Source organism: Pelobates fuscus, chromosome 8 (genome assembly GCF_036172605.1).
Source record: "Pelobates fuscus isolate aPelFus1 chromosome 8, aPelFus1.pri, whole genome shotgun sequence".
Taxonomy (NCBI): Eukaryota; Metazoa; Chordata; class Amphibia; order Anura; family Pelobatidae; genus Pelobates; species Pelobates fuscus.
In genome coordinates this window covers 167,437,559-167,461,097 of record NC_086324.1, presented here as the reverse complement: position 1 = coordinate 167,461,097, position 23,539 = coordinate 167,437,559, and the positions used below count along the sequence as shown (strand labels likewise).

Genomic DNA, 23,539 nt, shown 5'->3' with positions numbered 1-23,539 from the left:
ATAGACGAGCTGTGACTATAGACGAGCTGTGACTAAAGACAAGCTGTGACTATAGATGAGCTGTGACTATAGACCCGCTGTGATTAAAGATGCCGTGACTATAGTATAGACCTGTCAGGGTACCTGTGGTCTCTACCTCCGAAAGAGGTAGAGACTTAGCTGTTCCTCCATCCAGACGGTCTGATGGCTCCCTTCCCCGCGGTCTATCCGGTCATGCTAGGCCGGCCGCGAGGGAGTGACTGCCTTTTACAGCATCTAGGCAGGAAGTAGTCATCAGGACACTCCCCCGGAACGACCTGTCAGTCAATTGCTGCAGGACCAATCAGGACGCCTCGGAGGCGTGGTTACTGCTCTGAACAGGGTATTTAACAGAGCTTCTTTCATTAGCTCATTGCCCTGTCGTGGTTCTAGCTTGTTCTAGTCACTCAGTGCTTGTGTATTCTATTATCCCTTTTGGTTTTGACCCGGCTTGTTTACCTTACTCTGCTTATCTCTGTTACCCTTGATTCGGCTTGTCTCTCGCTTACCTGTCTTCTGTTACCCTCGACCTCGGCTTGTCTTTGACCATTCTATACTGTACTACTTACGTTAGTCCGGCCATTCTAAGGTCCGGTATACGTATCTGGCTACTGTTTGTACTCTGCGTGTTGGATCCCTGTCCCGATCCTGACATTACGACAGGGCCAATGGATCCTGCAAGTACAAACAGTCAGCTGGCTGCTCCTGATCCTAGGTTTGAAGCCATGGATCACAGAATGGATCAGATGGCGCTTGCGCTACAGGCTCTAATAGCTTGTGCCAATAACCCACCAGAGGAGATACGTAATACCCCTGTTTCTCCTGTCGGTTCAGGTCTAGAGGTAGCCACAGTGGGTGCTTCTTCTCGCATTACCCCCCCAGTACGCTATGGTGGGGCTCCTGAGAAGTGTCGTGGTTTTTTAAACCAAATTAGTATCCACTTTCAATTGCAACCTCGCTCTTATCCTACAGATAGGGCAAAAGTAGGATTTATTATCACCCTACTCATAGAGAAAGCTCTGAGATGGGCCAACCCACTATGGGAGAACGATAACCCATTAGTTTATAACTATAACGCATTTGTAGCTGCTTTTAGAAGAACATTTTACCCTCCAGGTAGAAAGGTTAATGCAGCCAGATTACTGTTGCGCCTGAGACAGGAGAACCGAACACTGGTGGATTATGCACTAGAGTTCAGGTCTCTGGCGGCAGAAATCAAGTGGAATGAGCAGGCGTATATGGATGTATTTTTGAATGGCCTATCTGATGTAATCCTTGATGAGGTTGCTACCAGAGAACTCCCTGAGAATTTAGAGGATTTAATTTCGTTCATCTCTCGTATAGATGAACGTCTAAGAGAGAGACAGAACACTCGAGAGAGGAACCAGAGACCTTCTTTTAGGTTAGCTCCCGCTTTTCCAAGTCCTGACCCCACGATATCTTTGCTTACTGAACCTATGCACATAGGGTATACCCGCCTCTCTGAGGAGGAAAGACAGCACAGGAGAAGAGAGGGTTTGTGTATGTATTGTGGAGCCAAGGGTCATTTACTCTCGAACTGTTCTAACCGCCCGGGAAACGCTCGCACCTAAGTCTCTCTAGAGGACAGGCCTTGGGTGTTTCTATTTTGTCCTCTACTCCTAATTATAAAGATCACAGGCTTCTGCTACCAGTTTCCTTAACTTGGGGGAAGGAAGTAGTAAGGGCTATGGCATTGATAGATTCCGGTGCTGCTGAGAATTTTATCGACCAAGCCTTTGCTAGTAAGAACAATTTCCCATCCCAGCTAACGGAGACACCTTTGGCCGTTGAGGCCATAGATGGTAGACCACTACTAGACCCTGTTATCTTTCGTGAGACCATACCCATTGAGTTAAATGTTGGTATCCTACACGTGGAGAATTTATCTCTTATGCTCATTTCGTCTCCTTCCGTTCCCATAGTTCTGGGGTACCCATGGTTGAAAAAACATAACCCTATTATCGATTGGGAGTTAGGAGAGATACTCTCGTGGGGCCAGGGCTGCCAGGATCGGTGTTTGTGCAAGGTTTCTCCATTAGCTAATATTAACATACCGGAGAATCCTACTCAGTCCACAGAAAGACAAATACCAGACCTTTACCTAGACTTAAGGGCAGTGTTTGACAAGAAGAATGCCGATTCTTTGCCTCCACACAGGTCATTTGACTGTAAGATTAAGCTTCTACCCGGCACTATGCCTCCGAGGGGCCATGTATATCCTTTGTCTGTTCAGGAAAACTCAGTTTAGGAGGAGTATATTCGGGAGAATTTAGAAAAGGGATTCATCAGGAGGTCTTCTTCTCCGGCCGGGGCTGGGTTCTTTTTCATTAAGAAGAAGGATGGCACGCTGAGACCTTGTATCGATTACCGAGGCTTGAATAAAATAACTGTCAGAAATGCCTATCCTATCCCACTGATTACCGAGTTATTTGATCGTCTTAAGGGCTCCAAAATCTTCACCAAGTTAGATCTCAGAGGGGCTTACAATTTGGTGAGAATCCAGCAAGGTCACGAATGGATGACGGCATTCAATACCCGGTATGGCCATTACGAATACACTGTTATGCCATTTGGACTATGCAATGCTCCTGCAGTATTTCAAGATTTGATTAATGAGGTACTTAGGGAGTTTCAGCACGATTGTGTTATTGTTTACCTGGACGACATACTAATACACTCTAAGGAGATTGAGACTCACCATAGACAGGTCAGAAAGGTATTACACAAGCTGCTGCAACATGGTCTATATTGCAAATTGGAGAAGTGCAGTTTTGATCAGTCTCAGGTAGACTTTCTTGGATACGTGATTTCTGGGGAAGGTTTTAAAATGGATCCTGTAAAACTCCAATCTATTTTAGACTGGCCCTTGCCCAAAGGACTCAAGGCTATCCAAAGGTTTATTGGTTTTTCCAACTACTATAGGCGCTTCATTAAAGGATACTCCTCTATCATTGCGCCTATTACCAATATGACCAAACAAGGGGCTGATACTAAGTTCTGGTCTAAGGAAGCTCTTGGTGCTTTCAAGACTCTCAAGGAACTTTTTGCCTCTGCTCCCATTCTAGTCCATCCTGATACGACTCTGCCTTTCTTGCTCGAGGTCGATGCCTCTGAGACAGCAGTTGGGGCTGTTCTGTCTCAAAGGTTAGGGGTGGATAAACCGTTACACCCTTGTGGTTTCTTCTCTAAGAAATTTTCTGGGCCTGAGAGCAGATATGACATCGGGGAGAGGGAACTGTTAGCAGTCATTAAAGCCTTAAAGGAGTGGAGACATTTGTTGGAGGGGACCCTACACCCTATTACGATTTTGACGGACCACAAAAACTTGTCCTATATTGGGGAGGTTAAGCGCTTATCCTCTAGACAAGCTCGTTGGTCCTTATTCCTGACTCACTTCAATTATGTACTGACTTACAGACCTGGTTCTAAAAACTCTAAAGCCGATGCATTATCTCGCCAATATGAACCTTCTATTGTACCTGAACCAGTTCTTTCTTCTATAGTTCCGAAATGCAATATCATTGCTAATACGAATCTCAGGATTCATTCTCCATTACTGGCCGAGATCATTAAGTTGCAACATCTAGCACCTAAACAGACTCCTGCGGGCCGTCATTTCGTTCCTCCTGCTCTTCAACTGGAACTTTTACAGTGTTTACATAATAGCAAGATGGCGGGACATCCTGGTATTCGCAAAACTTACGCGTTGATCTCTAAGGACTTCTGGTGGCCTGCTTTACGGAGGGATATTGAGGAGTTCATCGCTGCATGTGAAGTTTGTACTAAAACCAAACAACCCCATGCGCTTCCATGTGGATTCCTGCACCCCTTGGAGGTTCCAGAGAAACCATGGTCCTGTTTGGCCATGGACTTTATTGTCGATCTACCTATCTCTAAAAGACAGACTGTTATCCTCACCGTGGTTGACAGGTTTACTAAGATGGCACACTTCAGTCCCCTGCCTAAACTCCCGTCTTCTCCCGAATTGGCAGAGATATTCGCTAAGGAGATTTTTCGCCTACATGGGATACCCTCTCAAATTGTATCGGACAGAGGCTCCCAATTTGTTTCCCGCTTTTGGAGGTCCTTCTGCTCTCAACTTGGTATTAAATTAAACTTTCCTTCTGCCTATCATCCTCAGTCTAACGGAGCTGCTGAACGTACCAACCAGAAAATTGAACAATATTTACGATGCTTTGTTTCTGAACACCAGGATGATTGGGTCGGTTTGATTCCTTGGGCGGAGTTTGCACACAACAATCTCGTTTGCGATTCTACTCATTCAAGCCCCTTCTTCATGAATTATGGTTTTCATCCGTCTATTCTTCCTTCGGATTCTCCTTCCCAGGGGGTGCCGTCGGTTGATGTTCATGTTGCCAATTTGAGGAAGCTGTGGGATCAAACTCGACAAATCCTTGTGCACAACTCTATGTTGGTCAAGAAACACGCTGATAAACGTAGAAGGGCGGCTCCGGTCTTTGTTCCAGGTGATAGGGTATGGCTGAGCACGAGGAACATCCGTTTAAAAGTGCCCTCCATGAAGTTCGCTCCTCGTTATATTGGACCCTACAGGGTGCTGACCCGTATCAATCCAGTTGCGTATCGTTTAGCTCTTCCTAATACCTTACGCATTCCGAACTCGTTTCACGTTTCATTGCTGAAACCACTCATATGTAACAGATTTTCCTCCACAATAGCCCCTCCTCGCTCCGTTCAGGTGGAGGGTCAGGAGGAGTATGAGGTTAACTCTATTATTGATTCTCGAATCTCCCGGGGGAGAGTACAATATCTGGTTGATTGGAAGGGATATGGTCCTGAGGAAAGGAGTTGGGTACCTCAGGAGGATGTTCATGCTCCCCGTCTCCGCAGGGCGTATCACTCTCGCTTCCCATCTCGTCCCGGTTCATTCCGCCCGGTGGGCGTATCTGAGAAGGGGGGTACTGTCAGGGTACCTGTGGTCTCTACCTCCGAAAGAGGTAGAGACTTAGCTGTTCCTCCATCCAGACGGTCTGATGGCTCCCTTCCCCGCGGTCTATCCGGTCATGCTAGGCCGGCCGCGAGGGAGTGACTGCCTTTTACAGCATCTAGGCAGGAAGTAGTCATCAGGACACTCCCCCGGAACGACCTGTCAGTCAATTGCTGCAGGACCAATCAGGACGCCTCGGAGGCGTGGTTACTGCTCTGAACAGGGTATTTAACAGAGCTTCTTTCATTAGCTCATTGCCCTGTCGTGGTTCTAGCTTGTTCTAGTCACTCAGTGCTTGTGTATTCTATTATCCCTTTTGGTTTTGACCCGGCTTGTTTACCTTACTCTGCTTATCTCTGTTACCCTTGATTCGGCTTGTCTCTCGCTTACCTGTCTTCTGTTACCCTCGACCTCGGCTTGTCTTTGACCATTCTATACTGTACTACTTACGTTAGTCCGGCCATTCTAAGGTCCGGTATACGTATCTGGCTACTGTTTGTACTCTGCGTGTTGGATCCCTGTCCCGATCCTGACAAGACCCTCTTTGACTAAAGACGAGCTGTGACTATAGACCCGCTGTGACTATAGACGAGCTGTGACTATAGACCCGCTGTGACTTCAGACGAGCTGTGACTAAAGACGAGCTGTGACTATAGACCCGCTGTGACTATAGACCCGCTGTGATTAAAGATGAGCTGTGACTATAGACCCGCTGTGACTAAAGTCGGGCTGTGACTATAAACCCTTTGTGACTATAGACGGGCTGTCACTATAGATAAGCTGTGACTGTAGACCTGCTGTGACTGTAGACCCGATGTGACTAGCTATAGACCCTCTGTTACTACAGACGAGCTGTGACTAAAGACGGGCTGTGACTACAGATGAGCTGTGACTACAGACGAGCTGTGACTATAGACCTTCTGTGACTACAGACAGTCTGTGACTATAGACGAGCTGTGACTATAGACCCTCTCTGACTACAGATGAGCTGTGACTATAGAACCACTGTGACTATAGATGAGCTGTGACTATAGACGAGCTGTGACTATAGACGAGCTGTGACTAAAGACGAGCTGTGACTATAGATGAGCTGTGACTATAGAACCACTGTGACTATAGATGAGCTGTGACTATAGATGAGCTGTGACTTTAGAACCACTGTGACTATAGATGAGCTGTGACTATAGACGAGCTGTGACTATAGATGAGCTGTAACTATAGACACATTGTGACTATAAATGAGCTGTGACTATAGACACATTGTGACTATAAATGAGCTGTGACTACAGATGAGCTGTAACTATAGACACATTGTGACTATAAATGAGCTGTGACTACAGATGTGCTCAAGAATTATTCCAGCTCTGTGAATTTTACCCTACATTTTGCAATTTAGTTTAATTTTGTCAGCAATGCAGTGTTTAGAGAATAAACCCCAATAATCAGCATTATGAGGAAACCCAGTTTCCCTCTTCCTGTAGGGCGGATCACACTGTGTGTATAAAGCCTCCTGTTGGGCCTGGGGTATGGGTCCACCTGCTGACACTGTGACTGGGTAAGATGGGTGTAAATAAACCTGTAATGGTAAGGTCATGGTGAATTTTGGTGTTGCAGGGTTTGTAATTACCATAATGTACAGAAAGGCACTCACATTTAAATTATTTTTATCCCTACCCTGTGGATAACTAAACCTCAATAGTTCCAAACAGCCAGGAGATGCCTGTGACCCGTCCCACCTTACAGGGGTGGAACTACAGTGAGAATTCGAAGTAAAAGTAACTGGAATGAAAGCAAACATGACTTGGACTATTTTTCCATTGCACCTATTTTGAAATTCACTTTGAATCCTCACTCTAGTAATATACCCCTGCATGTGTTTGTTTATTTCTGTGTGTGGTCCCTGGATTATTCATTTATTTTTAATATTGGCAATTCTGCATTAGTGTCCAGTGCTATTAATTGAAAAAATGTTTTTTTGCTATGGCTGACGATGTGAACTCCTGCAAAAACAGGACCAAATGCAAATTCCTCCCTTAATGCTTTGCATTAACGTGCTCCCTGCGTCCTTCAGAAAGATGAAGCGTTTTTTACGAGTTGCATCGTGAAATAGATGTACATTATGGGATGTTTATTTGTTCTAAATCTATCAATACACATCTTTAATTGTTGGTCAGTTTGCTTTCTCTTTAACCCCTTAAGAACATGTGACATGTCATGATTCCCTTTTATTCCAGAAGTTTGGTCTTTAAGGGGTTAATTGTGCTATAGCTGTAATGGTACAATATCCCTTTAAAATACTTTCTTGAAGTGCTTGGTATAAATTGTTGCTGCAGTTCCTATTTGACACAAAAGAGGGAGCTGTGACCTACACCGTTGTCTCTGATGCTCTGTCACCATCCCATAATATTTTGTGACACTGCACTCGACTCACAGACTGGATATAAACTAACGGACTAAACTGCCGTCATACGTGTAACGAGCCAGAGAAAACCAAGGTAATGAAATGGTTAATAATTCAACAACCGTCCAGTAAGAGCAGGATGTATCCAATACAAATTCGTGAAAGTTGATCGCACAATTTAGAGATAAAAAAAAAATAAATAGATTTAGGGGGAAAAAGGCGTATTTGGGAGTATTAACTACTAATATATGCAGAGGTGTACAAGATGTAATATGTGTAACTTTTTTTTTATTTAAAATTTTTTAAAAATTGAAATAAAAATAAATGAAAGCGGTTTTCCTTTTAACAGTCTCAAATCTCTATAAATTTTCCTAGAATACTAACTCCAGCCAAGCTGTTTCCCTTTTGGGGTGTGTTTACATTTTCAGTGGATGACTTTATAGGGGCAGCCATCTGTTCACCGGCTTGGCTTAGCCAACCAAAAACCATGCAGGTAATTGAGAGCTAGTGTGTGCATCAAACTTGTCCCATGCAATGTTGGGCATCTCAAAAATAAACTCCTGGTCATATTCCGCTGTCTAACCCCTTCAGGACCAGATTGTTTTGGCCGTGTTGTATGTTAAGGACCGGGGCTATTTTAACACGTTTGTGGTGTTTGTTTGGCTGTAATTTTCCTTTTTTTTTTTTTTCAGGATAAAAGGGGCTTTCTTTACATACCATTATTTGTATCCTGGCTGTCATATAATTTACTTTAAAAAAGAAAAGATTTGGTGAAAAATTTAAGAAAAATGTTTTTTTACTTTTACTTGAAAAATCTTTTACTTACCTACGAAAGCTAATGAAAAAAACTGCTAAATAGCTTCAAAATTTTGTCCTGAGTTTAAAAACGGTGTTTACGGGCTTTTTTGCAGTAGGAAATTGCTGTTTCAAAATATATATATTTTAAAATGTATCAATGGTGACATTGTAACAGTTATCTGTCATAAATCTCTGAATCACACCTCATATGTACCTTTATTAGTAGCCACGTAGTCACAAACACTGGCCAAAGTTAGCATTTATATTTGTTTGTGTGAAAATTGCAAAAATGAAAATGAACACTAATTTTGACCAGTGTTTGTGACTAAGTGGCTACTAAAAAAGACTGAACATACCCCATTTGCAATACCATAGGTTGTCTTCTTTTGCAAATGGTATGCCATCATGGGGGTAATTCTCATTCCTGGGCTACCATACGCTCTTAAAGGCAACATAACCAACCTGCCAATTTTAAATGTAAAAATATTTGACCCTGTTACTTTCAAAAACACAATAAAACCTGTATATTGGGGGTACTGTAAGACTCAGGAGACTTTGCCGAACACAAATATTAGTCTTTCAAAACAGAAACGTATTACAACAATTACAAGCAGCAGAGTCCCTTAACCGGCCCCGGGCCTCTGGGTATTCCTAGTGCTCGTGATCATTGCCACCAGGAGTGTACCGTTCGATAGGGTGGCTTGTAAGCACGGACTCGTCTTCCTCCAGTGAGTTCTTGCTGCTATCTGCTTTCTGCGGGAGTGTATGGCTGTTCCGCCGCTAGGTGCTGGTCGTTTGTTGCTGGGGCCGCTGAGTGATGGGCAGGTTGGGTCCTGTTTAGTGGCATGAGATCGTTTGTTGCTTTGTGTGGGGGACCCGGTGCTTGTGCCCGCCCTTTTGAGTTTCGGCTCCGTTGCAATCTGAGGGCCGCTCTGGAGTCGCGGTGTGGGTTCCCCTGCAGGCTGCGCCGAGTGGCCGGGCGGATCCATGCCGTCACCTCTCTCATAGCTATCCTGTATAGCTGTCTCTGGGTCTTGAGTCTTGCCCACAAGTAGGTACTTAGTCGGTTTATGTACTCCAGTGCGTGCTTGGGCAGTTTAATTAGTGTGTGCTTGGTCCTGGGCTGCGTCCATGCCGCCATCTTGGCTGGGCCCAGTAGGTCTTGTTTGGTTGAAAGCTTATTCATCCCCATGCGGGGTCTGCTAGTTTGTTTGTCGATTGATTGCTTGTGCCGGGATATCCCTCACCGGCGAGGGGGGGGGGGTGATCGGGATCGTGAGCGTTGCAATATTTTCCCGCTGGTCTGTCGGCGGGGAGGTCGGCCGCCTCTCCCACACCAGCACGCACTGCTAGGCCGCTAATCAGCGTCTGCTTCAGAGTGCCTCTCAGAGTCCGGTGGTTCGGCCAGATAAGTCCCCGGGTGCCAGCGCTGCTCTGCTGTGCCAGATTAGGAAGTTCAGTGTGAGTTATTGATTAATAGTCGCTTGTTTGCAGGTTTTTCTCACGGAGCTCCGGTTTAGTGCGACCAGTCTGCTCAGCGGTCAGGCCCCGCCCCACACCATTTCTCTTCTAATCCTTGATCAGTGCTGTGAGATGTTTAATATCCGACCCACCGTATTTTCCTAAAATTGCTGTCCTGTAGCATTTAGTATTTCTATGTTGCGAATCTGTTAATGGCAGCCTCTTTGGCATTAGTCCTTGACGAATCCCTCTTGTAGCATATGGGTGCCACATTCTGTTAAACCGTATTTTTCACGTGCTGCCCTTTGGCATAATGATGGGACGTGTCACTACAAAATCATGGTGGGTCAGGCAAAAATTGGTATATTCTTACTGTAGAAGGAAAGGCTAATCTGATTTTATATTTACATTGTTTTTTTTGTTATTGAAGCATAAGACCTAGCTCTATATCTACTACAATCCCTGAACGTTATCACTGTTTAATAAAACACAGAATGTGGTTTGTCTGCCCTGCGTCTTTTGGGTGTGACAATCTTGCACACGGGGTGACTAGAGATTTTTTTAAAATATTTGTAATTTTTTTACTATACGGTGAGTTACGGTGTACCAACAGTCATCCTGCAAATTAACCACTTGGGAAGGGAGAAGGGAATCTCCCTTAAATTAGGGCCTGGATCTTATGCCCCAAAATCATTTTTTTTTTTTTTTTTTAAATGTATTTATTTTTTATTTTTTCTCCATTCTCTCTTCCTTTAGTCTTGGCACACCCTGTATTGCTTTGTGAGAGGTTAAAATATGGAGGTCTCTTATTAAATGTATCGTCTCTTTATTTGTCTAATGTTAGTGTTTACATTTTAGTAATTTTATGATTACTGAAACTTTCAAATTAAAAATACATTTAAAAATTTGCCAATTTCCATTAAAATCTATACTTTTTTGTAAAATGAGGACACGTTTTTAAAAAATAAAGTGCTTTAGGTTTTTGGGGGGATTCCTTTAACCCCTTAAGGACACATGACATGTGTGACATGTCATGATTCCCTTTTATTCCAGAAGTTTGGTCCTTAAGGGGTTAAACTCCATTTTCTTCCAGTACCAGGAGAGACTCCTCACTTGTTCTCCGATTCTCCATTTGTGAAGTCGTTATTTTTCATGATTTGTGTCCAATCGGGAGTTTTTTTTGTAGCAATCCGGACTAGTGCATCTTTTCAAGACGTCAGTACAAAGTGAGAGACCAGATGTTACTCTTGAAATCTGCATATTTATAAAATAATCCAGAGGGGGCATACAGGTAACCCCTAAAGCACTTATGCCCCCTCTGGATTATTTTATAAATATGCAGATTTCAAGAGTGTTGTAGGAAACTGAAAAGTTTCCGTACTTACTCTTAAGTTGCTGTATAAAGAACCGGTTCTTTCGTTCTGGTTTTTCCTGAATGAATATGGGATTTAGTAAAAGCACACATTGTGCTGTTAGGGAAACATGTCAATTGTTAATGCTGCCAGTAAATTGCTTCCTCTTGTTTATATGGAGATTGGTTTCCATGTGATTAACTTGTGAACCGTAGTGAGTTGAAAACCAAATTGCAAAATAAAAAAAAGGGAAAGGACAAGACTAAGAGTTGCTTTGGGGAGATGACAGCCTGCACGGGAGCTGATAAGTGCCGACTGTTAAGGCTCTTGGAGGGGAGAGTGGGAAAGGGTGGAGAACTTTTTGGGGCTACAGCCGACTGTTATGGATGATGTTAAAAATTGGTTATGTTACCTTGCCTTACTACAGATGTAATCTGACTAATGATGCAGGGATGCATGTTTTCTCCTCTCCTTATCTCTGTTTGTGGATAATGCACCATAGCATCACAGCGATTCTATAACGCGTTTAAAAACGCATGTTTAGAGAAGCTTTCTCTTGCTCTACCATACACCCACATATCCAGATTAAGCTAAGTGCTCAGCAATTCTGTGTATTCTTCTACCTAGACATGTTTATCTCGCTTGTTTACATTATTTTAAAAAGAGGCAGCAAAAACAATGTGCAGCATAGTCGGCTACCAAGCTCAGTCAGCATGCATATTACAGGGGTTAGCTAACATTTCACTGCTGAATATTACTTTAAAGGGACACTATAGTCGCCTGAACAACTTTAGCTTAATGAAGCAGTTTTGGTGTATAGAACATGCCCCTGCAGCCTCACTGCTCAATCCTCTGCCATTTAGGAGTTAAATCCCTTTGTTTATGAACCCTAGTCACACCTCCCTGCATGTGACTTACACAGCCATAAACACTTCCTGTAAAGAGAGCCCTATTTAGGCTTTCTTTATTGCAAGTTCTGTTTAATTAAAGGAACACTATAGTCACCTAAATTACTTTAGCTATATAAAGCAGTTTTAGTGTATAGATCATTCCCCTGCAATTTCACTGCTCAATTCACTGTCATGTAGGAGTTAAATCACTTTGTTTCTGTTTATGCAGCCCTAGCCACACCTCCCCTGGCTAGAATTGACAGAGCCTGCATGAAAAAAACTGATTTCACTTTCAAACCGATGTAATTCACCTTAAATAATTGTATCTCAATCTCTAAATTGAACTGTAATCACATACAGGAGGCTCTTGCAGGGTCTAGCAAGCTATTAACATAGCAGGGGGATAAGAAAATCTTAATTAAACAGAACTTGCAATAAAGAAAGCCTAATATCCACTATAGAAGGCGTCTGGTATATTATGTGGGGGCAACGGTGGTAATACGATTTATGGGTCAGCAGTCAAGATTTCTTATGGCTTCTGTATAGAGAACACACGTGGTCTGTATTGCTAATAGTCATCCACAGGAACATTCCATTGGTTTCTATAGCAATTACATCTAGGACTGTGGGCCAAGATTGTACAGGAGAACCTTTTTGTTTAATAAAAAAAATAAAACCTTTTTTTATGGCAGAATGCTATAGAAATGCCGTCTGACCTGCTAAGTTTTGTGAAAACGTTGTTTTGTTCCTGCTCTGTGGCTTGTGCTGGAGGTATTTGCTGCACCTCTTTAGACTCCAGAGAGCTGAATTTGTTGCTAGGGAAAGGGGAAAATCTTGTTTTGCCGATAAGAGCTTGTTTGTTTTACAGTTTTAGTCTCTTTTTCTGTTTAGTTGTAATGATGCAGCATAAAAATATCAGGACGTTTGTGTTACATAGGCTGAAAAGAGACGTGCGTCCATCAAGTTCGGCCTTCCTCACATGTTTTTGCTGTTGATCCAAAAGAAGGCAAAAAACCCAGTCTGAAGCGCTTCCAATTTTGCAACAAACTAGGAAAAAATTCCTTCTTGACCCCAAAATAGCAGTCAGATGTCTTCTTGGATCAAGCAGCTATTACCCCACTAATTAGAAATTATATCCCTGTATGTTATGTTTTTGCAAGTATTTATCCAATTGCAGTTTAAACATCTGTATAGACTCTGATAAAACCACCTCTTCTGGCAATGAATTCCATATCCTTATTGCGCTTACTGTAAAAAAAAAACCTTTTCTTTGCCTTAGATGAAATCTCCTTTCTTCAAGCCTAAATGTGTGACCTTATGTCCTATGTATAGCCCTATTTATGAATAGATTTCCAGATAAAGGTTTGTACTGGCCCCGAATATATTTGTATAATGTGAATATAAACTGAAGAGATTTCCATTTTTTAACCTTTCTTCATAAAGAAAATGCTCCATTCCTTTTATCAATTTTGTAGCTCGTCTCAGCACTTTTTCTAGTGCCATATTATCCTTCTTTAGAACAGGTGCCCAAAATTGCACAGCATATTCAAGGTGTGGTCTTACCAGCGATTTATAAAGAGGCAAAATTATATTTTCATCTCGAGACGTGTTATGTTCGCATGTCTAAGCTTTAACATGCTCGATGTGGCCGCTGGGATAGGAAGCCAGCAATATTGTATATTTAAAATAATAGATTTACCTCCAAAAGATTGCAATGGGGGACACCTGCACTCCACAAATAACTGCTTCTGGAAATATAGGAAGAGTTTCTGGGTTTTATTGTGTGTTTTTTTTTTTTTGTTTTTTTTTTTTTCAGTCATCTTTAAGGTACTGGAGGCCTTATGATTTAGCTATATAAATGATACATTAATTCCTTGCCGCTTTAAAAAAAAGTTATATGAAATGCCTGTGATAAGGAATTCCTATTTTCCTATTGCCATCATCTATTCCCCCTCCTCAGTCATCCGAGGCTATTCATTGAACACTTTTCTCCCTGACTACCCCACTTTCTTTCCTCTAGCACTCCTTCCCTCATACTTGGGGACTTTAACATCCCAATCAACAACCTCAACTGCCCTGATGCCTCCCGTCTGCTCTCTGTAACCTCCTCCTTCAGCCTCACACAGTGGTCTACCTCAGCAACTCATACAGCAGGAAAACCTCTTGACCTCATCTTCACCAATGTACTACCTCTAATCTCTCCAATGCTCATGCTCAATTTCCTCTATCTGACCACCATCTGCTGATGTTTGACATTGGCATACCCCATACCTAAATTTCAACACCCTCAACTCTCCAATCTCGCAGAAACCTCCACAGCCTTGATCTCCAGCATTTCTCCACCAAACTCCAAACTCTCCTTTTACCCATCTCAAATCTCACTTGCCCTAACTCTGCAACCTCACTTTACAACTCCACTCTCTCATCTCAACTAGACCTCATGGCACCTCCTACATTTAAACGCAGCAAGCGCTCTCAACTACAACCCTGGCACACCAAGCTGACCCGATATCTAAAAAATTTTCAAGAACTGCTGAACGCTGTTGGAGAAAGTCTCACTCTGCACCTGACTTCCTTCACTTTGTGGAGCAATCTGCAGCGGCAATACATTGGTTGCCATGGTGATTGCTACTCTTCATAAAGCACCACCTATTGCACACTAGTCTATTCTGAGTTGTGGGTTTGATTGGATCAAAAACAAACCTTTATTTTGAGATACATTTATTTATATCTTTTTTTTTCTTTTTTTTTTACACAGAACCCTAATTGTTTGAGTGGACACAAAGTGCATTCTCATGCTGGTAGCCGCAGTGAAGCACTGAATGTCTTTAGTCTGATTATATCAGCTGACAGTCTGATTGGATGTATAGTGACTGAATGCAATGCCGTTATGAGATGCAAGTTGATGTTGGCTTAGGATCAGTGGGTGCACGGCTTCAGGTTCCACACAATTGGTTAGTGTTCAAACTAGAAGAAACTGGTCTAGATGAAAATTCTTCATCTTGGGTAGAGCATTGGTTTAAAGGAAGAGTACAGAGTTGTCGTTAAAGGGACACTGGGTCACAGGATGTGCCGATCATTGGATCCACAGCTACCAGTTGGTATAAGTTTAATGGCTGCACAGGACTAGAGGATGCGTAGGTTAACAAAGGGCTAGTGGATGCATGACTGCAATTTGGTGTAGGTTTTGCATAGGTCTGACTGCACAGCATCACTGGGTGCATGGCTGCAGTTTGGAGCAGAAGTAGTAGATGTATGGCTACACTGAATGAATGCATGACTGCAGGACTAATGGTTATATGGTGGCATGCGGTGTAGGGTTAGAGAATGTATGAGGTTGGTTATATGGCGGCAGGTCAGTGTAGGGTTAGTGAATGTGTGAGGTTGGTTATATGGCAGCAGGTCAGTGTAGGGTTAGTGAATGTATGAGGTTGGTTATACGGCAGCAGGTCATAGAAACATAGAATGTGACGGCAGATAAGAACCATTTGGCCCATCTAGTCTGCCCAATTTTCTAAATACTTTCATTAAAATAAAGGTCGGTGTAGGGTTAGTGAATGTGTGAGGTTGGTTATATGGCAGCAGGTCAGTGTAGGGTTAGTGAATGTGTGAGGTTGGTTATACGGCGGCAGGTCGGTGTAGGGTTGGTGAATATATGAAAACATTGGTAATTGGGCGGCAGGTCGGTGTATGGTTGGTGAATATGAGGTTGGCTAGTTTGCAGCAGGTCAGTGTAGGGTTAGTGAATGTATGAGGTTGGTTATATGGCAGCAGGTCAGTGTAGGGTTAGTGAATGTATGAGGTTGGTTATATGGCGGCAGGTCGGTGTAGGGTTAGTGAATGTGTGAGGTTGGTAATTGGGCGGCAGGTCGGTGTAGGGTTAGTGAATGGATGAGGTTGGCTAGTTGGCAGCAGGTCAGTGTAGGGTTAGTGAATGTATGAGGTTGGCTAGTTGGCAGCAGGTCAGTGTAGGGTTAGATAACATAGGACATTGGTTGCATCTCTGTGTATTTTGTTTCTGTTTTTTGTTCCCTCAGGCGTTCATTGTGTTGACTTTGCTGAGTCACTCTGATAGTGCCCAGACAGGAGGAGGAGGGAGCCTGTATACTGTATAAAGCTAGCTAATCCCTTCCTTGTGCTTCATTCCTAGAGCGTAATCCTCGACTCATCCTATCCCTGCAAGCTTCACTATCCTGTATCATCATGACCAAGATCATCGCTGTGTTTGGAGCCACAGGTAGGCAAATTGTTTGGAGGGAATTACTAACAGATATAATCCCAAGGAGGGGATCATTTGTCAATTTGTTTTTACATTTTTAGTTTTATCTTTTAACTCTGAATATTCTTTACACTGGGACTAGTAACTGATTAAAATGAATACTGTCTCATACTCGCTCAGGCAGCGTTGCTGCTTGTTTTAAAAACTCCTATCCCCTTATACTGCAACCAGTCCGCCTTGGTTACTTTTTTAATCTGTGCAATAATCGTCTCCTGGAATTATCAGCATGGCTTATTGCTTCCTTATAACGAGCCATTCTGGGCAAAGTTCTAATACTGGCACATTCACTAGGAACATTCATTTGGTTTCCACGGTAACTGCTCCACTTTTAAAAAGTTGATCAAGAAATACCCATAATATTTTTCAATTCTTCCCGACCTCGACTCTTCTCTCTTTCGCTCTTCTTCTCCTTTCTCAATTTCCCATCTCAACGTACCCCTCCTTTTTATATGCAACTCACCCCTTACTATACTTAATATTGCTTGGAACTACAAATTACCTTACCTTCAGACCTTCTCTCTTTAACTAAACGTTATTCTTTTTCTTTTTCTTTCTCCTATACACTTTAATTATGCTTTTTATGTTCCCATCTACATTCCCTACACTATTCTTGCACTTTTATTATCGTACTACTTTTAACGATCTGTCGCTCTCTACAAACTCTTTTCATGTGTGCAAATATCCTGCTCTGTTGTAAATTACTGACCGTAAAGGTGTTGGTTACTAATGATGTGTATAGCAATGTGAGACTGCTTGGCGTGTGTGTTGCTGCATGCATATGAGGTGTATTCTATTACAATTTACCATTGGACAGGTACGATATTAATTACTAATGGTGTGTATAGCAATGTAAGATGCATACTTTGCGTGTATGGGTAGCTGCATGTATACCGTCAGTTCTAAGGTACTGATGTTACCATTGCTCTAACCAGAGACCCAGCTATGAGTCCCCGTTAGACCATATCACCAGTAAGTGTCCTTGGGCAACACCTAAAGGTAAACCTATATCTACCTACCTCAAATACTCTGATTGTAAGCTTGTTTAAACCGGGTTTCCTTCCCCTTTCTATAATTGTAAATTGCTGGAGTTTATGTTGGTGCTAGTTAGATGCTGATAAAGAAATAAATGTTTAACCTATTATATAAATCCATTAAAACATTTTTTAAAACCAGCAAAGCTCCAAACTTTATAGCTTCAGCTAGCTTGCCAGGTGTACTTTATTTTTGTGTAGCTTGTACAGCTGCCAACTCACAACGTGTCAGTAAGTTAAACCCAGAGCAGATAGACGTTTCCATTACCCTATTTACGACCTCTGCTGATGGAAACTTCAGGCAGTGGCTATCTATTTCTTCTGAACAGCCCACCTAGCCTGAATGTAGCAGCGAAGACCACCCCCTATTTTGCTACTGATGCTCAGAGTCAGAACCCCCTTACAACACCTGAGAACGGTCCCCTGTATATTGCAGGAGGACTCCATGTATACTCTGATGGAAGCCCCATTAAACCTCTTGTTGAAGGCCTCCTGTTTCCTAGCACACACTGTGTTTCTGAATCCCTCTGTCTGCAGGACCTTGTTCCGTAATATATTCTGCTCACAAAGTGGCCCAGAGTCTGGGCGAGGCAGATGATTGATTCTAGTTTGTAAGTTCCTCTGCATCCATTTAGCTAGATCAAGATATCCTCAATGGTTGTGTTGGCTGTTTTTTTTTTGTTTTTTTTTAATAGTATTTTCTTATGTATGTTAGTTTTTTTTAGTGTCTGCACTTGTGTGTAATAACTGTACCCTTACTTCCCAACTCTTTTCTCTTTCCCAACTCTTCTAAACTTATCTTCATATCCCTATCCTTCCCTTATATTTTCTTATTTTAGTATTCTTTCTTGGCATTTTCTTGGGCAACAATTTCCCTTGGTTAAGTTGCTTTGTTATACTTGTATCAAGACCACATTTCCTGTCTTGTGTGTGTGTCTGTGACAGTGGAATTCACTGCTGGTGCTATTTAACAGATCCATCTCGGTAACTCACACTCTTTCTCACAGGTGCTCAAGGAGGTTCAGTAGCAAAAGCTCTCTTGGAGGATGGTACCTTCGTTGTCCGAGCTGTGACCCGGGACCCCAGTAAGCCGGCAGCGTTGAAGCTGAAAGAGGCCGGAGCAGAGGTGGTGGCTGCTGATCTAGATGACAAAAAGAGTTTAGAAGCTGCTCTTTCCGGGGCCTATGGAGCTTTCGTAGTCACCAACTTCTGGGAGCATTTCAGTAAAGACAAAGAGATTGCACAGGTAAGACTGGTCTCTGGACCTTCTCTCCATGATTTAATTGTAACACACAAATAGAGGGCTCTCGGGAGGTAAGCACTGTGTAGACACCACAATTAGAAACTCAGGAGGTCACGTTCAGTTTTTGTCCCAATTTATAGATATCCATAAACTGAGCCCTTATTCCTGAGAAACCATTTGGTAAAACAAGGTTACAATTTCATCTCTCCCAACTTTTCAATTGACAAATTTTCAGTGGTGTGGCTGGAAGTGGGTCCATGGATCAGATTATCCCAGAACATGGGTGATTTCCACTTCCTGCTGATAACCATTTATGTAAATGAAAATGTAGTTAAGTGCAAACCTAACATATCTTTTCACCGATTTTGTGTTTTATTAAAAAATAAATTAAATAAAGCAGAATGTCTCGCTTCATATCCACTTGAGGGCGATATGATCATATGATTTAATTACTGTGGATACTCAGTGATGTAGCAATAGTTGGCTGAGTAACATCTAGAGATTAAAGGCAGAGATCTAAGAATAAAATTGTCCTACAGTTTTCAGGGTTGGTACGAAGGCTGAAAGCTACTGTACTAAACCCGTATACATTTATTACATTGCATTTGTCTTTTTTTAATTTAATTTTTTGGGGATTTTACCGATTTTTCTTCGAGCTCACATGATAACATTACTAACACCAATTTTAAAGGAATATAGATAAAATCATCCAATTTGAAAGGATATTTCCCCAGTTTAATATTTATAATCTAATGACTCAGTGAATTTTTCGGTCTCACTTTTTTTCAAAGTCCCTTTTAGTTGGAATCACAGCATATGTGCCGAAAAACCTTGCAGTTAACCAATAACTAGGACACATTCACAAATCCTAATGCTATGCGCATGTTCTGTTACCTTTGGTTTCAGATCCTGAAATGGTACATGTTCTTGGCAGTTAAACATGCTTTGGATCAAAGAGGACTAAACATGGCTGCAGCCTCATTGCAGTAATATAAACCGAAAAGCTACTACAGATTTTTCCTTGACTTATGTCGGTTCCTCATTAATCTCACTATAAATTTTTTGATAAAGGCTCCTTGGAAGTTAAACATCACCTTGTTTGTGTGGAACTAAAATTCCATAAATTGGGGGAAACATGTTCCTTGTTATATATTTTATTTCGTACTCTGTTATAGAAGGTAGGTGGTGGCCTCTAGCCATTAGCAACATATACTGTTTCCCTTTAATTTGCGGAGTTCCTTTGTACCTCTTTTTCTGCTGATTTTATTATATTTTGATGTATGTTTTTGTATTTTAGGGAAAACTGATTGCAGATATTTCAAAAAGCCTGGGATTAAAGCATGTCGTTTTCAGTGGTTTGGAAGATGTCAAGAAGCAAACTGGTGGGAAGCTGGAGGTCCTTCACTTTGATGGAAAGGGAGAAGTGGAGGTGTACTTCAGATCTATTGGAGTCCCAATGACCAGCATCAGGCTTCCCAGCTATTATGAGAACATACTAACCTTCTTCAGGCCCAAGAAATCAGATGATGGGAAGACCTACACTCTAAGTACGTCTGCTGTAACCATCTTCTTAATTTCTGTTAAATACTTTACCCAATGTCTGCACCAAAGTTTAGGGTGTTTTCTATCAAGAGTAAATTTGGAATGAGTAATGGGGATTTTTGACTGAGGAAAGAGTTGGACATGGTTTCAACAGCCGACTATATGATTAATCTTGAACTGATCTGAATTTGATATTCTTCCAGGATGTATGCAACGTGGGTCTATCCAAAAAGACTCAGTGCATACAGTTTGGCATCGTAAGTGATGCAGCCCAACTGTGAAGGTTCTGGGGTAACAAAGTTACACAACAACTCCTCCTTTTTGCCCTATCCTGGTTTGTTACCCAAGAATGCATTCTAGATTTTGTGTGTAGTCTGGTTTTGACTCGGCATCTGAATCCCAGACCTTCTTTATTCTGTAATCTTTAACTTTGTCCTGCCCTTGTCATCTAATCGTTATTTATTTTTTTTAAATTGTTTGCTATACTGTATTCTTTATTTTTATACATTCTAAGGGCTGGTAATATTTTTATTTTTTATTTTTATTGTATAGCATACTCTTTGCTATATATTTTCATGTTTTAGTATTCGAGCCTTAATTAAAAACAAAAAAAGCCAGTGGCTGCCTTTTTTTCTGCTGTCAAAACACAGGCCTCCCCGACTCAGCACAGAAATGTGTCAATACAAACCATTGCACTCACATTTTCAGACTTCTGATTCTTCACTACATTAATAATTGCAGGTATCCCGATGGGTGATGTCCTATTTGATGGAATGTCTGTAGCAGATCTTGGCCACGTGGTGGTCAGTATCCTGAAGTCTCCATCAGAATATGCAGGGAAGGACATTGGGCTGAGCACAGACAAGCTAACGGTGGAGCAGTATGCAGCCATATTGTCCAAGGCCACAGGCAAGACCATCAAAGATGCCAAAGTGAGTAAAATTCCTCCCTCCTGCCACTACCTGCCATGCTTTGAGTAGGTACATGTCTACTAAATAGCAAACAGTCAGCAGCTGCTTGCTGTCCTAAAGACTAGCTACTTGGCAGCTATTGTGACCTAATTGCTAATCCAGTAAATGGGCACCTGACACAGGTCCCCCATGGTGGGACACCTCATACAATTTATTGGGGGGGGGACATATTGCAACCCCCATGACAACACTTGTACCTCATGAGTGTGTGTGGGGGAGGGGGCTATTAAAATAAAATTGACTGTAGGACAGTATTCCCCCAGCCCCCACTGTTTGACTTTATGGGTTTTTATATAGCCTTTTTTGGGGCAGAAGAAAAGATGGAAGTAGAAAAAAAATACATCTAATGTTGGTACCATAACTACTTCACATTATTGGAAAATGCATGCTTAAAGTATCCTCAGCCCACTCTCCTTTTTGAGACTGGCTAACTGCTGCAGCTTGTAGAAAAAAGACGACCCACTAGGAGTGTCCATCAGGCAGCTGGAGCACTTCGTTCCAGGTATAACTTTTTAATTTTGCTGTGTATGGGGCTTGCGCATGCCGTATGCATTAAGGGGAAATCTCGCTCTTGACTAATGGGACTATCATGAACTGGTGCTCTTGCAAACTGTGCATTATGCATAGATTGTGTCTTTAAAACTATAGGGTTCGCTCTCTCCCCCCTCCCCTGCTGCACCTCAGCCTCCTGCGCTCGAGCCCTAGACCGCCCAAGGATTCTTCTCTCTCTATTTGTCTATCTTCTTCTACACTTACTTGAACCTTTTACATAGGGCACGTGTAGGATAGTGCCGATACGCACGCAACACATACATCAGATTTAGGCAGGCCCGGGGAGTGCAGTGGGGTACAGTTGGAGCAAGAAAACAGCGAGAGTAGACGGGCGGGGGACACAACAACCCGACAGATTTGCACCCGAGGGCGCGAAAACACATTTGCGGTGCGAAAATGCGCAAAAGCGGCACATACAATAGAGGATGTAGGAAATGTGACTCTATAATATAATATAATAAAATATAATATAATATATAAAAATCCTGAAGGAAGGTGACCTCTGGCCGCAGAGAATTCAACCGAATACACAAAGCCTCATTGTTAGAATGTTATTAATAAAATGATGTATATGGGCTTCTGCAAAAGCCGAAATGTTCACATTATGCCACTGTTCCTGTCATGTAAAAGTAAAGAATTAAAAACAAAACAAAAAAAAACTATAGGGTTAAGGATACATGTTTGTTCCTTTAACTAGACATTCATTTCAATTAGAGAGTAAAGGTGTAGCTGGGAAGATCTTAATACATACCTTGCATGTCTCTCCTACAGGTTTCTCCTGATGCATATGAAAAGTTGGGATTCCCTGGAGCAGCTGAGTTGGCAAACATGTTCCGTTTTTACCAGATGATACCCGACCGTGACGTGTCTCTCACATTGAAACTGAACCCTAAAGCCAAAAGGTTTCAGCAATGGGCAGAGGAGAACAAGGCTGCATTCAAAGACTTGTAACCAATGCCTGCTGTTTACTCCAAGCCACATTTCATAAACCCTACACCCATGATCCGTCCATGGACCATCAATTGTAATCTTCTATAAATGGACTGAATTAAAAGCTTAACTAGTCAAAGACGGTTTACTGTGTCGAACACTTCAAACACAGACACAAATTCTTTATTTTGTAATAAATCTAATATATTCTCTAGCTTCTGTGAGTTGTTTATTACTTTGCAAATCTGGAATCGGCTATGCTTGTCTCCTGCACAAAAATGGATAAAATAAGTGTAAGATCAAGAAAATAATGAATGAATGAACATGTATACATGTGATATATTTTAGTTTTTTGTACCATTGTATCTAGTTCTCTCCATACCCCAAAGAAATGTCAACTTCAAAATGCCTGTGGACTGGATCAAAGAAATATGATAATGCTATAGTTTATACTGTAAATTAATTTAAAAACATGCATTATGCATTGAAAATCCCATCACAAGTTTGTGAAATGCAGTGGTCACCTACTTTGTAGTAAATTGATTACACTTGGAAGTTAACTGGCTTTAATTGGGGTGCAATTTGTAGCCTTTGAATGGACACAGAAGCACAGTGCATGCAGGAAAGAAAACAAATGAACAACTGGTTCTAATCATTTGCATAATGTGCCATGGCTGTGCCTGAACTATACAAGGTCGGTATGCCAGTTGATTTATAACATAAATGTCAAAGAAAATTCAGCCTAGTGCTAAAAAGGTTGACAGACGCTATAGGTGACTTTCAAGGTATTAGACTGGCCTAAATGTTACTCACCACTTAAGTCTGAGTGTCCATGATACACAAGCAAGAGGTAAACTTCTTGCCAGGGTTGAATTTGTGACTCTAATGGCTAGTGGGCAAGTGGAAATTGAGTCCTGGCTATAAGATCTATCAACATGTACCTATATTTATCACTTTATTCTTAACGTGTGCCCCCAGTTATCACCTTCCACTTAACATGTACCCATAAACTAACATCTCCCACTCAAGGAGCCCCCTAACGACCTTCTTATTGAGGGAACTGGTTGTATTATAAATAACTATA

General features: G+C 41.9%; 2 protein-coding genes across 2 annotated transcripts in view; one reads left to right on the top strand and one right to left on the bottom strand.

The window, feature by feature from the left end:
- Positions 1 to 23,539, bottom strand: part of LOC134571986 (cyclin-dependent kinase-like 4) — a 176,802-nt gene that overhangs the window by 49,337 nt on the left and 103,926 nt on the right. The gene's annotated exons all lie outside the window — the stretch shown is intronic.
- LOC134570994 (nmrA-like family domain-containing protein 1) lies at positions 7,395 to 22,669 on the top strand. The gene is made up of 6 exons (XM_063429025.1): positions 7,395 to 7,500; positions 16,058 to 16,144; positions 18,225 to 18,463; positions 19,758 to 20,007; positions 20,744 to 20,934; positions 22,297 to 22,669. Exons 2-6 carry the CDS (start codon positions 16,111 to 16,113, stop codon positions 22,474 to 22,476), a joined length of 894 nt encoding a protein of 297 aa, XP_063285095.1. The 5' UTR covers positions 7,395 to 7,500; positions 16,058 to 16,110; the 3' UTR covers positions 22,477 to 22,669.